At 41.4% G+C, this 14,439-nt stretch overlaps 1 protein-coding gene across 9 annotated transcripts in view; it reads left to right on the forward strand.

Moving 5' to 3' along the window:
* The window catches only part of CRB2 (crumbs cell polarity complex component 2), a 75,945-nt gene that overhangs the window by 24,119 nt on the left and 37,387 nt on the right, over positions 1–14,439 (forward strand). Inside the window, exon 1 of one of the 9 annotated variants that reach the window (XM_069771304.1) lies at positions 8,312–8,552. The exons of the other annotated variants lie outside the window; for them this stretch is intronic. Coding sequence (XP_069627405.1) covers positions 8,480–8,552 — 73 coding nt within the window. The 5' untranslated portion in view covers positions 8,312–8,479. Of the gene's footprint in view, positions 1–8,311; positions 8,553–14,439 lie in introns of those variants that run through there. 9 annotated transcript variants of the gene reach the window in all.

Consider the following 14,439-nt stretch of genomic DNA (forward strand, 5'->3'; position numbering starts at 1 on the left):
TTCTTACTGGGGTATATATAGGGTTGACTTAGTGGCAATGGAGTTTCTCAGGGATAAAATGGATAGTGTTCCAATAAGCTGTCAACTATCGTGTTTCTTTCCAGAAATGATACATATAATTGGCAAGGCTGGATTGGCATTAGACAACTGATTTAAACTACTAGAATTCTTCCCTTGTTTCTTCCCATAGTTCTTGGGCAGTTTCTAGATCCATCCAGTTGAATGTTTTGTATACAACCTCATAAAAAGTCTTATATGCCTCTCATCAGGGAGAGATGCTTTGGTGCTTATTCTTGCTCTTACTGAAACAATCATAATCCTGATGAAGCTACCATTGTGCTGGTACCAGGATTTATGAGTGCTCTATTCCTATGGTTGTGTTCAGAAGTAGGTTGGAAAAGTTTAAAACAGTTCCCCTGTTTAAATCTGCTGAGGTCACTTTCTACTGTAAGTTTTTGAGTGCTGGTGTGAATATGGACTCTTCCACTTCAGACTTTGCAGCTGCTGCTTCCTCTTCCCACACCTGAGGCCTTTAGCAATGCAGTCACAGGACTGATCACTCTGGAACTCCAGCATGAGCAGCAGAGGCCCTCAGCTTAAAAATGCTCCATATAGTGAAGTGCACAGTCAAACACCTAGAACTGCACTATTCCCACTGATTCAGTGTGTTGTCATTACAGTTGATGCAATACGCAGCCAGACTTGGGTGTCACATCTGCTTTTGCCCGTTGTAGCAAGAAAGCCATATTGACCTTCTGCAATGCAATGTATTGTGTCTATGAAAGTTGATTATATCATAGTTGGAATTCTTTATTATAAATCAAGATATAGACTGTGTTTTAATTCAGCATGCTATAAAAGCTTAATTTTTTTTTTCCAGAGGCCATTGAGCAGATTTTGTTTCAGACGTACTGATGAACTCTCATGCACATTCAGCACACCAGTTAGCACGGCTAAAGATTCAAACGCTTGTGTTGCAGATATTATCACCTTTCGCAGAAGCTCAGCAGGAGCTTGGTTTGCCTGCTGTTGCAAGACATGAAGTAAAAAATGTGCATAAACCATGCTCCCTAAGAGAAGTGGAGCAAACTAGAGCTCCCCTCAGGGCAGAGAGAAGTGCTGAGGCCCTAAAAACCACCACCTACCCTTGTCTCTGGTCCAGTTATGCAGTTAGAAGCAAACAAGGGTATTTTTTATTTTAGTTTGCAGCAATGCAGCAGTACTAATAGAGAATGGGAGCATTAACTAAATATGGGATTGTGTCTCAGCTCAGATTGTTCTGATCTGACGTTAGTGCTGCCAAAGTGGTAGTAATGTAGTTGGTCATCATTGAAACCTTTCTATGCCAGAAGAAAACAGTCAGGAGTACAAGTATATATGCTTATTAAGTTAAATTTCCTGACTTACATGATATTTATTTTCTTAAAGAGGGGTCTACACATACAAAGCAGGTCTGGAAGAGTTGTTGCCAATGTGGTGACAAGTTAATTATTCAAGTCCTAATTATGAAACAACTTCAGTGTTATTGACATTGGGATGAAGCACCATTTGAAGACCATGAGAACAAGCTTGAATGTTAACAATTATATAAAAATCTGTATTTGTCATTTTTAAAGGTTTGTTAAGCAATCTGACAAACGGATGGCAATGGAAACACCAGGATTTAGAATCTCAGCAAAATTAAATGTCTGCTCACATGCCAGTATGTGCTGCAGTAATCCTTGCAAGGCTGCCAGACCCTCTTATTGAAGTGATAACAGATCCAGCAACTTTTGCACACCCAGTTTAGGTCAGGCCATTATTCTGGGGCATCTGTGAAGAAGAAACAATTGACTCACGTAGGAGCTTCAGTCTGTGAAATAATCTTAGAACAGAAGTTAACTTGGGAGATGTTTGCTATTCTGTGTCACTGTGGCACAGTCAGAGGTTATGCTAATACTAGTGTGAAACATGGCCTAGAAAGTCACAAGCCTAAGATATTGAAAGTAGCTGGACAATATCCCCAGCTTGTGAGTCAGGAAGTTGAACATAGGGCTCTTTCTGTACAGTTATCCCTTGCCTTCATATTGACAGATGTGTCTGTTTAGTTACCTGGATTAGGTTTGGATGTAGTAGGAGTATTTATTGAATAGAGTGTTCATTAAGGTGCAAATGCACAAAAGCGAGCCCTGCATCTTTGGCTTCTTGGAGAAAATTAATCATTCCTCAACATTTGGCATGTTTGTGGTCTGCATCCATCTTACTTCCTGCCACCTACCACCTACTGTGGTAAGAATGTCCAGTTTTTCCCAGAGGCCTCATTACAGAGCAGACTGTGTGCATGAAGTCTGTGAGACACTACAGAGATTACATCTGGAAGGAAAATGAGGCAGAGCTTGCTGATTTATGCAGTATTCAAAGGTGTCATTTCCATGGCAGAGATAGATGTCATATACAGGAATTGGAGGCTAGACTCTGCTTCAGAACACACAGCTCACATGGTGCAGCTAGATGTGTTTGTTTTTCAGGTTGAGCTGGGGGCTTTTCCAAAATTCCCTTTTCCCCCACCCCCATGTTTTGGCCTTCACAGAGCGCAAACTTTTGCATTACAAGGTTCCTTTCACCCAGGCTCTGCTGCAGGGCATAGCTCCCTTACTTTGGCTCCGATTGTAGGTTCCTTTGGTTCTGGCTGAGCGTTTAGTTTTCCCCTGAAGCCTGCTAAGCGCCCTAGGCACCACCATGACACTAGGGTTGCCAATAACGCAGACATTTCCAACAAACGTATGCTAATTCAGAAGGTTGCCTTTCAAAGCTTGTTTTTAGGCTGGTAGATCAGAAAACTGCCCAGCACTGCCCTCCAGTGGCTTGAGAGGCTCCCTCTAAGCAGCGATAGTCGTAGCGAAAAGAGATATTTAGAAGTATGTTGGATCATTTTGACAAGAACAGCAGCAAAAAGGCCTCTCAATAGTCAACACAACTTCAAAACACTCTTAGATCCAGGCAATGTACTGGACACATCCTTCTTCCTGCTATAACATTTTACTGCAGAAAATCTTGCTTGAGACCTTTTTTTACACTGTTAGCTGCTTCCTGTTAGCTGATCAACATTCTCATCTTCCCGCCTGCCAAAAGAGGCCCCTTGGAAGGGATTCACCTCCACCGAGGCAGCTGTAAGCAGTGGAAGAGGATCAAAGGGGCTTAAAGTTGACCTGCAGCACTCCAGCAGGGTCTCACATAGATCAAAGGGTACATACGTGGTTAGAGCCTGACTTCTGTAACTTCCTTTGGAGATAACTTGGCAGAAGTATGGCCCTATCTTTACTACAGCCTAGTCAGCGTATGTTGTGAATGGGCTTATATGCTGGAGTGGAAGCTATAGGTACTATGCATGTATTATATATCCTTGTTACGGTTCTTACAACTTGTTCTTTTTTGGAATGAGGCATGTAGTGAAGATCTCTGCACAATCAGCCAGTGTTGCAAGGCAGAGTAGGTGATTTGAGACTTCAGGCAAATCTGCTTCAATTTTGTTCCCTCATCCCACAGTCTGCAGACAAATACAGGAGTCTTCTGAGACATTGCTGGTGATACTGATTAGAAAAACATTCTGCTTAAGATATTTCTCTGTAGAAGTGATATTCTTTTAAGAGGATTTGTTGTTGTCCCAGTTTCTCAGTTAAGGCAGGATTTCACTGAGGTTTCGTTTGCTGTTTGTAGCTGTGTGACTGACATAAATCATGCATTTGAGGCCAGTCGCTGGTGCATCACAGGAGTGAGAGTCCATTGCCACAGGATGGCGCCCGATGGCCAGACTTGCAGGGCTGCATGTATGGGAAGAGTTAGACCCAAACCTAAGCTATGGGATTTGTATGCTACATTCAGTCTTAACCCACATAGATATTTCCTATGAAATTTTCATAAATAAATGTTCATTATGACTTTGTCCTACTGGACTGCCAACCCTCTTCTTCCTCAGCGCTACAATTTTATATGAAATTGATTATTGTGCTCCAGGAAAGTGAGACTGGGTCAGAACTCTGACCATCCATTACATTGCTCTGTTGAGTTACTGCATAGCAAGAAATAGCAACCTTTCTGGTGTTTCTTGTCATGCCAATTCTTTCATTGCCATTAGCTAGGACTGACCAGTGTCATATGCTCAATACTCTTATCAGGCAGCATGATTTCCTTGCCAGCAGTTCTGATTAGTAGCGATAGGAAACTAAATTTATTGTGTCTAGGAAGTGCGAATAGGATGTCTTGAAACTGGAAATTTTGTGTGATTTTACCAGATTTTAATAGCAACTTCAAGTTTTGACTTGCAGACAAAACTTTTCCTTGGCTCTTCTGATGTGTGGATGTTGCAGTAGGTCTTACAGTGTTCAGCATGCTGCTTGGCACAGCCCTACAGCATTTCAGGATGTGTCTAGTTGCATTGGTTTGGTAGCACTGGTGATACGTGAATTTCTTTTCCACTCTGCTGTTTTCACACAATGGCCTTTGCTGGAATTTGCGCAGTGCAGAAGGGACATCTAGTGGCCCGATGGAAAAGTGGTGACGATGCATGTTAAGGGCAATAACTTTGGTTATTACAGGAAAGGGCCAATTTCGAGTTAGAGATTGGATCCCAGGGAACCCTCAAGCATTACATCACTAAATTGTATTTGAACTTTTCACTTTACAGAATTGGCCTGTGAGTCTGTAGGCTTGAAATTCCAAAAGCTGAACTTTTAAAAAATATACCTGGCAGTTTTAAGCAGTGATTGGGAGCGAAAGAGTGTACTGAAGCAGTCATTTTTTGCACACTGTTTTTGAGTGCAACTGGAAGTTTGTTTCTTTACTAGCTCAACTTCCCAAGGTCCAAGTCTGCAGGCACTGTTAGTATGGACTCCTTTGTTTATGGTTGTGTCTAATAACCCTCAGAGGACGAAGCTGGGGAAAAAATGTCAGAAGTTTTTGATGCTGTTAGCTTGCCTTGTTCAATTCAGAAAAGCAGATTTATATTCAGTGATGAGATTCCAGAACTGTAAGGGGGGAAGGTGAGGCTCTCTCCTCTGAGACAGCTACAACACGTGCATATGACAGGAGATAGGAATACCTTTATTCTTACCAGCTTCTGTCTGTGATACAGGCAGTCATATCACACGTCTAAGCTCTAGTATCCAATCTGTAATATTAGGATTATTTTAAGCCCTGTGTGAGGAAAGATTGTGAAACTCTGGCAAGCGTACATTGTTCTTTGAATGGAAAGTGCAGACTGTTTTGCTTAGGTACTTTGCTGCGCAGTTCATTCTGAACTGTTTGTACAAAAATGTATAGGATTGTTTTGTGAAAAGTACACAAAAAAGTATAGAATAAGAAGACAGAAAGGTTCTGCTGAGTACCCCAGACCTACTCTCTCCCTTTTCTCTTAATCCAGCTTGCTTACTGCTGCCCCATTTTCATGGCATGCATTTCCGGCTTGCAAAGTTTCCTGCCTACTGGCTGAGAATAGAAGCCTTGCTGTTATGCTGTCCTTAAGTCTCTTGTAATGAGTGTTACACAGAGGAAAGCAGCTGTGTCCTTTGGCTCTAGTTTTAATACTATGTTAAAGAGCAGATTATACTGACGTTGGACTGCAGCAATGCGGAGGTAGCACAAACCATGGCCAGTTTGGGGAAGGCTTTAGCAAGGATGACTAAGGACTTGGAGCTTATGCTTTAGATAACAAATCCACCCAATTGTGCTCTTTCTTTGGAAATGTAGTCAAGCCTAACAAATCAGGGCCTTAACAGAGTTGCATTAGGGTCCTTTAATTGGACTAAGCTGGTTAATACCCACATTGGCTTTTGTATGCCCAATGGTCCAGCACAGAAATAGTCTGCCATTTATGCTGGCAAAATCTCATCAAATTGCAACCATGAACGTTGAAAAAATTAAATTCTAATATCCTCACAGGTAGACACTGGATTAAGGTATTATTTATTATTAGAAGGAAGTCGGATGTCTTGACCTATGCGGGCTCCATTAATTTGGGTTTTGAGTGACACTAAACGAGCCATAAGACCTGGCAGACCACTTGGGTGTGCTAGCATTTAACAGTGGTCACAGAGAACAAATGAACACTTTTTTCAAGAGGATCATCCCTTGTAACCTGCTCCAACCCCAGAACTTAAAATGTGTGGCACAGGCATGAGAGTCTCACCTCTGTCTGTGGAAGATTTTGGCTGAGAACCATATACTGCTGCCATTTCCCAGGTTGCTCAAGTCCAAACCTTGTTGTGACAAATGCATGAAATGGTACCTTCAGAAAGGTACCATTCATAGCATTCCTGCATGTGTAATAGTATTGACACATTGGCCGTGTTAGCAGTTCAGTTCGAACCCATCAACATTAACTTGACAGAAAGACCAAATGAAGACTCCAGAGTAAAACTCAGTCACTAGCACAAGAAGCTACTGCTTGAGACGTTGTCTCAAATGTACTGAGAGACACCAGAAATGTTCCTCTTTGAGCTTTTAAATTGTTCAGCCTCTGCTAAACTGTTTTGCTCTTTTCTGGGTCTAGCTAGTGTGTAACAAGACTTTAGTAGCTAATGGCTCTTTCAGCTGTATGAGGTGCCACAGGCCACACAGCACAGCAGTAGCAGCAGAGCTGCATGAGACCTAAGCCTCTGCGGGAGGACATCCATTTTCTTACCTGTGGGGATTTGTTACAGTAATTCTGTTCTGTGAAAGCTGAGCGTGTCCTTCAGGTAGACATATGAGCCATAAATTACTATGGATAGTTTTATTTCCCAAGCGTTGTGAAGTGTTGCACTAGTCGGTTCACAGAAGTGGCTGTATTCAGTCAAGGACAACAGTGTTTTCCTGCAGTGTTAATTGCGCAATGGATTCATAGGTATTTACTTTGATTTGGAAAAGGTGAGTTGTTAGGAGGATAATTCACGCAGGTGAGGCAAAAAATTTCTGAGCAGAAAGATTCTGCACGTGTCTGCATTTGGTTACGTCCCCTGACAGCAAAATGAGAGTCTAAAGAGAGAGAAATGAGTTCCAGATGGTTGTGGTAACTGGCAAGAAACTAATACTGAGGCTGATCTTGAAAAAACAGACTGAAGACACCAGAGATGAAAGTGGGGGCAGGGTGGTCCAGATAAGGTTGATAACACATGATATATCATCTTCGGAGCATTCCAAGGCAGGATAGTGACATGAACCATTTGTTCCTGAATTGCAGTGTTTTGGTGGTGAAAACGCTCTTGCTGTGACTGTTCTGCTTTCTGCACTGAAGGTAAAAACAATGCAGTAAATATCCCATTTCCCTGCACATGGCCAATCAACCTCTGTCTGCTCTGCAAGGATGCTGAGATAATATAAATTACTCATTGTAGGATTGCTGTTGTTTTCATCATGTGTAGTCTAGGTCTGTCTGCACCAATTCCTTGCTATCTTGCATATTTCTTGTTTGAACTAGGAATTTGTATGGCATCTTACCTGACTTCTATTTTTAGTTGTTAGTGGAAGGGTGAGGCAATCTACGTAATTCTCATTACGGTTAATTTAATCCAATTGTGATGTGGATTTAGAGGTACTTAATAGGTCACAACTGAGTGTGGGCTCTGTCATTTTCCAGTTACTCTCATAAAACAATGGACACTGATAATTTTTTCCATTTCTAAAACTAAACACATGCATCTAAAGGTGGTGATGTGATTTGGTGCTTGTGTTACATGGATACTTCTGTTGATCTCTATAACTGTCCCTTAGTTGGGAAGAGGGCTCACGTACATTTTGTCTTGTGGGTTCACACACGTCGTGATGTATGAGAGATAGCAGTAAAGGCTAATGTGGACTAACTCTGCTCTTTGGGATTAACAGTGTGCTTTTGTCTTTTGTCTTATTTTCTCTTTGAACAAAGCAGCCTCTATCAGAAAATTGTGATTGATCCTCATCTGAAATTTGTTTGTAAATATGAGGTGATACAGAAGCCTGCATCCTAGAAATGACCCCCAGCCACCTCAGTCCCCAGGCCAATTCTGAGCTCCTGCCGCACTCTGGAGGAGACACCAGGTTTGTTTTCTTCATTATATAGGGGGAGTTCAAAAAACAGAAAGCAAAAAACCACACAGGGTCCTTTTTCCTTTTTTGCCTTGTACGGTGAATCTCCCAGTTCTTCAATTTCTTACTACCTTTGACAGCCTAGGGTTTTTTCACACGTGGGCCTGTAAGCCCTCCCGCTGCTGTGCCTGTAAATCCGACTTGCTTTGCCTTGTGCAGTTCAATCCGTGCGATCCAGGCAGCGTTTTCTTGTTGTTCCAGGAACATGAGTGAAGCATTTGAGAGTGGACAGGGACTCTGTCCACTGTGTTAGTGCTAGTCCCCAATTCGGCAGAGCATGGAGCGAGTGCCTGTAGTAGAGAGAATTCTCCAAAGTCCGTGATGTGGGGAGAGCTGGTATTTGCTAGTTTCCAAGTACTGTTTCTCCCCAGAGGTTTTTAGAACAGCCACTCTTAGACTTGTCATGGAATTAAAGAAAACTACCTCCAGGGTGTACAATGCTGCTCTCCTGCTGCCACTTTTCCTCTTATTTTGGGGTAAGTTTTTGTCTTCTGTGCCTGATTCTTACCCAGCTACTATGCAGTAACTTTGGATCAAATCTGACCTGCCCTTGTATTGCAAAAGTAACTGAACAAAATGTCACTCCCACAGTTAGATTTGAAGCCTGAAAACTTCTTGTCTGAAAGATAAACAGGCATTTCATTCTGGATATGTTTTTCCTTCTATTTATTTCTTGTCTCCTTTCTTCTTTCTCCCTGTGCACATGTATGTATGCGTTTATTCACAAGAGCTATAAGTGTGTGCACTTCATGTAATAAGTTTTCAGCTATTATAGTAACCATTTTCTCCATTGAAAAGTTCTGAATTTTACGGTTGTGCCCATGCAGAAGAAACACAGAGCTTTAGTTCCATTCTATATGCTTTAGAAGCACATCTAGGCAAAAGAGAAGTATACCTAGGGGAATATACTAATATGTTGAAGTGCCAGATACCTTTGGTACAAAATGTGGAAGAAGATGACAGTACATGAGTATTCTTACTTAGAAATTTTGAAGAAAGCAGATCCATCCTGAAAGTGCAAGAAGTGATGAGGTAACAAAAGAGTCCATCACACTGATGGGGATTTTTGTTTTGTTTTATTTTTTCCACATTGAAAACTTATTTTATAGCCAAAGAATATACTTGAGTATACTGGGATTCTTCAAGTTCACATTAACATGTCTTTGGGCTCCAGAAGTCATCCTTTTATACAATTTCTTATGCTCCCTGAAAAATAGATTTCTGTGTTTCTTCTGGAATGGGTGCCTGGAGATCTGCTGGGCCTAGACATCTGTTTTAGTCATCTAGGGATTATAAGGTCATGTCAGGAACATGTCCAACCTTTTACTGGAAAGTATGATTGGGATTGAACCGACCTCCTTATCCTCTCCTCAGCACTGCCAGGCCAGTATCTGTATATAAAAGTCCTGTTTGGTTTCCACTGAGCTAGGACAGGAATGATCAATGACATGAAGTGGAGGTAAAATATGGAGAACATGCAGAAAATACAGTCAAAGTGCCTTTTCTCTGCTAATATCTGCTGAACACTGCATTTAGCATTTTCTCTCATTAGTGGGTGATGTTTATGTAATTTTTGAGAGTTGGAGAAAGTTTTCAGCTTTTCCTTTGATTCCCCAACAGTTTCTTCCCCTCTGAAGCCTCCCTAAATTTCCTTTGCTCTGATCACCTCAGACTATGAATATGAAAGTCAAAATATGTTTTGATTTTTGTCTGATTTTTTTTTTTTTTTTTTTCCTCTTCCTTGTACCAGCTTCTTTGTCTGGTGCATTTGCTCCAAGTGCCTGGAATTCCTCTGGCCACAGGGAAGCAGCAGGACTGTCTTTTGTATCTAGTAACCATAGCTACTGGTTTGGAGTGTGAGGCAGTTATGGTGGCTTTGTATTGTGCAGAAGGAAGGCCCATTGCATATACGGAATTGCTTGGTATGTGTCTGCCAGAGAGCTGGCATGTTTCTGAGAATTCGTGCTGTTTGACCGTTGCACTGACAGCTTTTCATTCTTGGGTAAAGCTCTTCTTTGGAACAGTGATTTACTGAGAACATTGTTTTCTTTTGGAGTGCAGGTGAATGACACATCTTGATATAGCCAGCAAAGCTCAAGGGAAGCAGTAGTTTCCATAGTCTTTCCACCTGCTCCTGTTTTGCAGGGGGAATTCTGCCAGATTTTAACTGTAGTGAATGGTGGCATTTTATGTAGTACTTGTAGAATTTTAAGGCCATAAGGAAATGCCTTTTCTTGCCCTTGTGAGACATATGACTACTTTTTTTTTTATTTCTAATTGACTGAGTCTAAATGTCATTGAAGCACAGGGTGGCTAAGTTATTTGTTCAAAATTTTTGAGGAAATTCTGATTATCCAGGTGGCCTGTTGCAAGCTGTAACCATAAGACCATCCTGCACCCAGATCCATGCTATCTCCAATTGTTTAAAATAAACTCCAGAGGGACAGTGGTACAGACTCTGCATGTGACTCCAGTTTTACTGCTGCTGTGCGTGTAGTGGGCAGAATAGCTCTCAGCTTTATTTGTTGTGTTCTAAAGGAGATTCTGGAGGGCAGAATGAGTGTCTGCTCATTTCTTTTCCCACAACTCTAGCCAGAATGAGCACAGTAATTCACATACCTTTGGCCTGGAAAATGCTTTGGACGCCTATTGAGAGAGAACATGTGCAGACAAACCTTTTTTCTGGCAGTTTGCTATCTGCTCTAATGCAAGCTCTTGAGATTAGCTTGGACATAAATCTTACTTGCTTCAAAATGTGGAAACAAAGAAATACAATCTTTTCAGCTGTTTTGTTGATTGTCAGTTATACTTAAATAAGAATTGGAAATTAAAGCTTGTGACTCAATCTGGTTAACTGACTACACAGGAACCCCCCTGTCTCAGTGTTTGATCTGTTGAAATGGCTGAGAGATCAGAGAATGTGTAAACCGTGAAGGTCAGCTTGGAGGAGTATGTATTAAGGGAAAATACGGGGGTGTCATAAGCACAGAAGATCAAAGAGCTACTGTGGCAATATATGCAATACTATCATAAAACATGGATTTATAGCTCCTGTCTTTCTTCAAGTTCTAGAAGCGTGATAATAGGAGTTACATCTTCAAATCTGTGTTAAGGCAGTGAATAAATAATGAAAACGAGCTAGCTGACTGCTTGTTCTGTGTTAAGAGTAAATTTAATTCCCTGAAGTGGTATTTCTGATTAATGCTGTTAATGCCTCTGGCCGTAATATTGGCACTGCCGAGCCCTGTGAATTGCTGCCCACCGTTTGGCACCATTTAGCAATTCACTGGGCAAGCTGGGTGGGAGAGAGCCAGGAATCGGGTTCTGCTTCTTCGAGGGTGTAAATATTATGCATATTTCACAAGAGGAAACTGAGCCACATCTTCTTATGCCTGTCTTAATGAAAGTCTAGCGGTCTAGGCCTTTATAAATTCTTTATGAATACTGGTAGACTGTGTACATATCTCTGACATAAAAAAGCTCTGTCACACCAAAAACCTAGCATGCAAATGTTGTGGTCTGGAACCTGCTGGTCTCCAGTAACAACAAAAAACAACCTAAGTAGGCTGGGAAGTGATGAATGCACAATATCCATCTAAAACTTTGGATAGGAAAAACTGCAATCTGAACTGTGTGCAGGGACTTCACTAGAGGTTTTTAAATTAGCAGTCAAATTGGTAGTTGGCTAAGATACTGGGCTTGTGTGCTTAATCTACCAAAATCTACAAGATATATCAAAGGCATGAATATTAAGGCTTTTTTAAAAATGACTCTTCTAAAAGATGCTCTAGGCATTGCTAGGATCCCTAGCATCTTGCTGGGCCATTTATTCAGTATTGTCTTAGAGGTACTACCTGCTTTTTGCTTATCTAATCTTTATTTTGAGGTTTTTGTCATAGTGTCATGTCTTGCTTCACAGAGATTGTCAGATCTGATAAGCTGATAACCTGAGATGATAACGATGATGTTTAGATTCAGCCAGCAAATAGTATCTCAGCCTGCGTTTTCACTGAAGTATAATTTCTCCCTTCTATACTATTTGCACAACAACAAAAAAAATTAAATAGTTGCTATGGAAAAATGCAGAAGAAGAACTTGACTCTGGGCACCAGGATCTTGAGGGGAATTGAATATACCTGATCCTAATGGTGACAGCAACTGAGCATGAGACCAGGAAATTCAGACAAAAGCTGATGGGAAGTGGTTGGGGGAGAGGTAGCAGCTGGTAAGTGGGAGCAAGCTCCTTCAACAGAGCTTCTCCTGATGGCTGGCAGAGGTAGTGAACTGCTGCAGCTCAGGGGCTTAGTAGCTGTGACCAAACATTGGGATTTGGGAAAGTTTCCTATGCCCACATCCCATTTTCTGATGTTGACTAGAAAGGCCCACCGTTAAAGTAGCTGTCAAAAGATGCCCATTACCGTGTTAAACAGGACAAGGAATACAGGTTAAGGAATAATTAAGGCTAGGTGAAAAATCAGTGCCAATTGTTAGCATGTCATAAGCTTGTCAGCAGTCTCAGAGAATTTCAGGACCTTGTTTTCTGATGCTAGTATTACTAGGAGCAGGTGCTTTGCTCAGGTCTGAGAAGAAAGGGTTTAATCTCTCTGTGTCAAGAAGGAAATGGGGCTTGTAAAGCCCTAGGATGTGTAAAGCTGCCTAAAAAGGCCTTGTACGCTCCCTGGACAAGTACACTGAAGGTACTTCCTAAAGAAGGATTTGATTTTATTCTGTCATTACCTTCCATAGCAGATATGCTATCCTTCCGAAGTTAGCAAGGGTGGGGAAGAGAGAGGGTGAACAGCATGAAAACCCCTTTTCAGACCTGTCCAGTCTTCCTTCCTGGTGTGTGGATCCTGGGTACAGGCCAGGGTGTGTACCCTTTCACTAATCCCTTACACTGACCAGGACAGGGAAAGATCAGCAGAGGTCAGCAGGGATTTACTAATATAAGCACATGCCTTTCTGTTGTCATGGAGACATAACTATTTCCATTCCTTTATTCAGAGTTTATTTAGTAGTTGTGTTACTCTGATACTTCAGGTGGAGGGATTCCCTTTCTACCCTTGGCCTCAGTATCTTTCTCTAGCAGGAAATGTGCTGGGTTGATCAGCAGGAGCACAGCCTGACTGGTAAAAATTGCATCAGGCTGGGGTTTTGAGCATTCATGGTTTAGGCACTTGAAGATTCCTCTAGCTGAGTTATTACTGCAGTGCAGTTGGAGGCTGCTGCTGGAAAGCCTGCTGTTCTCCCCTCTTGATTGTAAATTGTCTTCTTTCCAGTTGTTGTAGTGAGTAGGGCAGGTGAAATACACCTGAAGGAAGCCTCTTTCTTCACAAGCCTGCAGTGCGTTTTTGTAAAAGGTGATAGTCATAGGGAGCAAGATTTAAAATAACATGAAAGTCAAGAAACTCGATAACAAATCCATGCACAAAAGGTACTTAATACATCATGACTGGGTCATAATTTTGGAAACATAAATAAATACTTGTAAGCATGAAGCAGTGTTTTCCCAAAGTATATCACTAAAACAGGAGGATAATATGCCAGAATCCTGTCTGTTGCAACTTGTTTAACAGAAAACAAAAGTGCTACACTAGGAGATGCAGTGTGTAAACTTTTTTCTCCTCTGTTTGGCAATCCTTCACAGTAATAGGTTCTTGAGGAGAAGAGTGCACATCCCTTTACTCTGCTCAGTTCATGTCATGGGGAAACACTGTTGGGCATACGTGTAGCTTGGTTACCCCTTAAAAGCATTGCAGCTTCAGTCTGGTATTTTACATCCTCTGTTTTTTTGTCTTTGTTTTTTTAAACTGGACTGTGGGTAATGCGAATTGTGCTGATTTTCTGAGAGAGAGAAGCTGAAGGGATGAGAAAAGTTGGACATATGCAGACCTGATTCTCACCCTTTTGTCATCCTGTTGTCTCCGAAAGCCTCACTTCTGATTGACTCAAAGACAGGAAAGACACAATTCCTTTTATCAGTAATGTTCCCGTAATTAGTCTGGGTAAAGTGCCCAATCTGACATCCTATACCACTTTAGAGCCTACCTTCTCCTCCTAGGTATTCTCTGCTTCCTGAGATGATTTGGGCATCTAGGAATGATCAAAGCCACAGCTGGAATGTGTAAGATTGGGCAAGTTTTCAGAGCTTAGAACTTGAGGAAATATATTTCATATTGTCGGTGGGAATCCAGAAATTAAATACACCCTTTTCTTTAATTGTCTTTTCTTTTGCTAGGCAGTTGTAGTATTTATATTACATGCTGAAATAAAGCACCTCCATGTTATAGAGACTGCAAAAATCTAAACTCCTAATTCTGTAATACCTTTAATGTAAAGTATTAAAGGCTTTGAATAATTTCA

Source organism: Haliaeetus albicilla, chromosome 26, assembly GCF_947461875.1.
Source record: "Haliaeetus albicilla chromosome 26, bHalAlb1.1, whole genome shotgun sequence".
NCBI classification, from domain to species: domain Eukaryota; kingdom Metazoa; phylum Chordata; class Aves; order Accipitriformes; family Accipitridae; genus Haliaeetus; species Haliaeetus albicilla.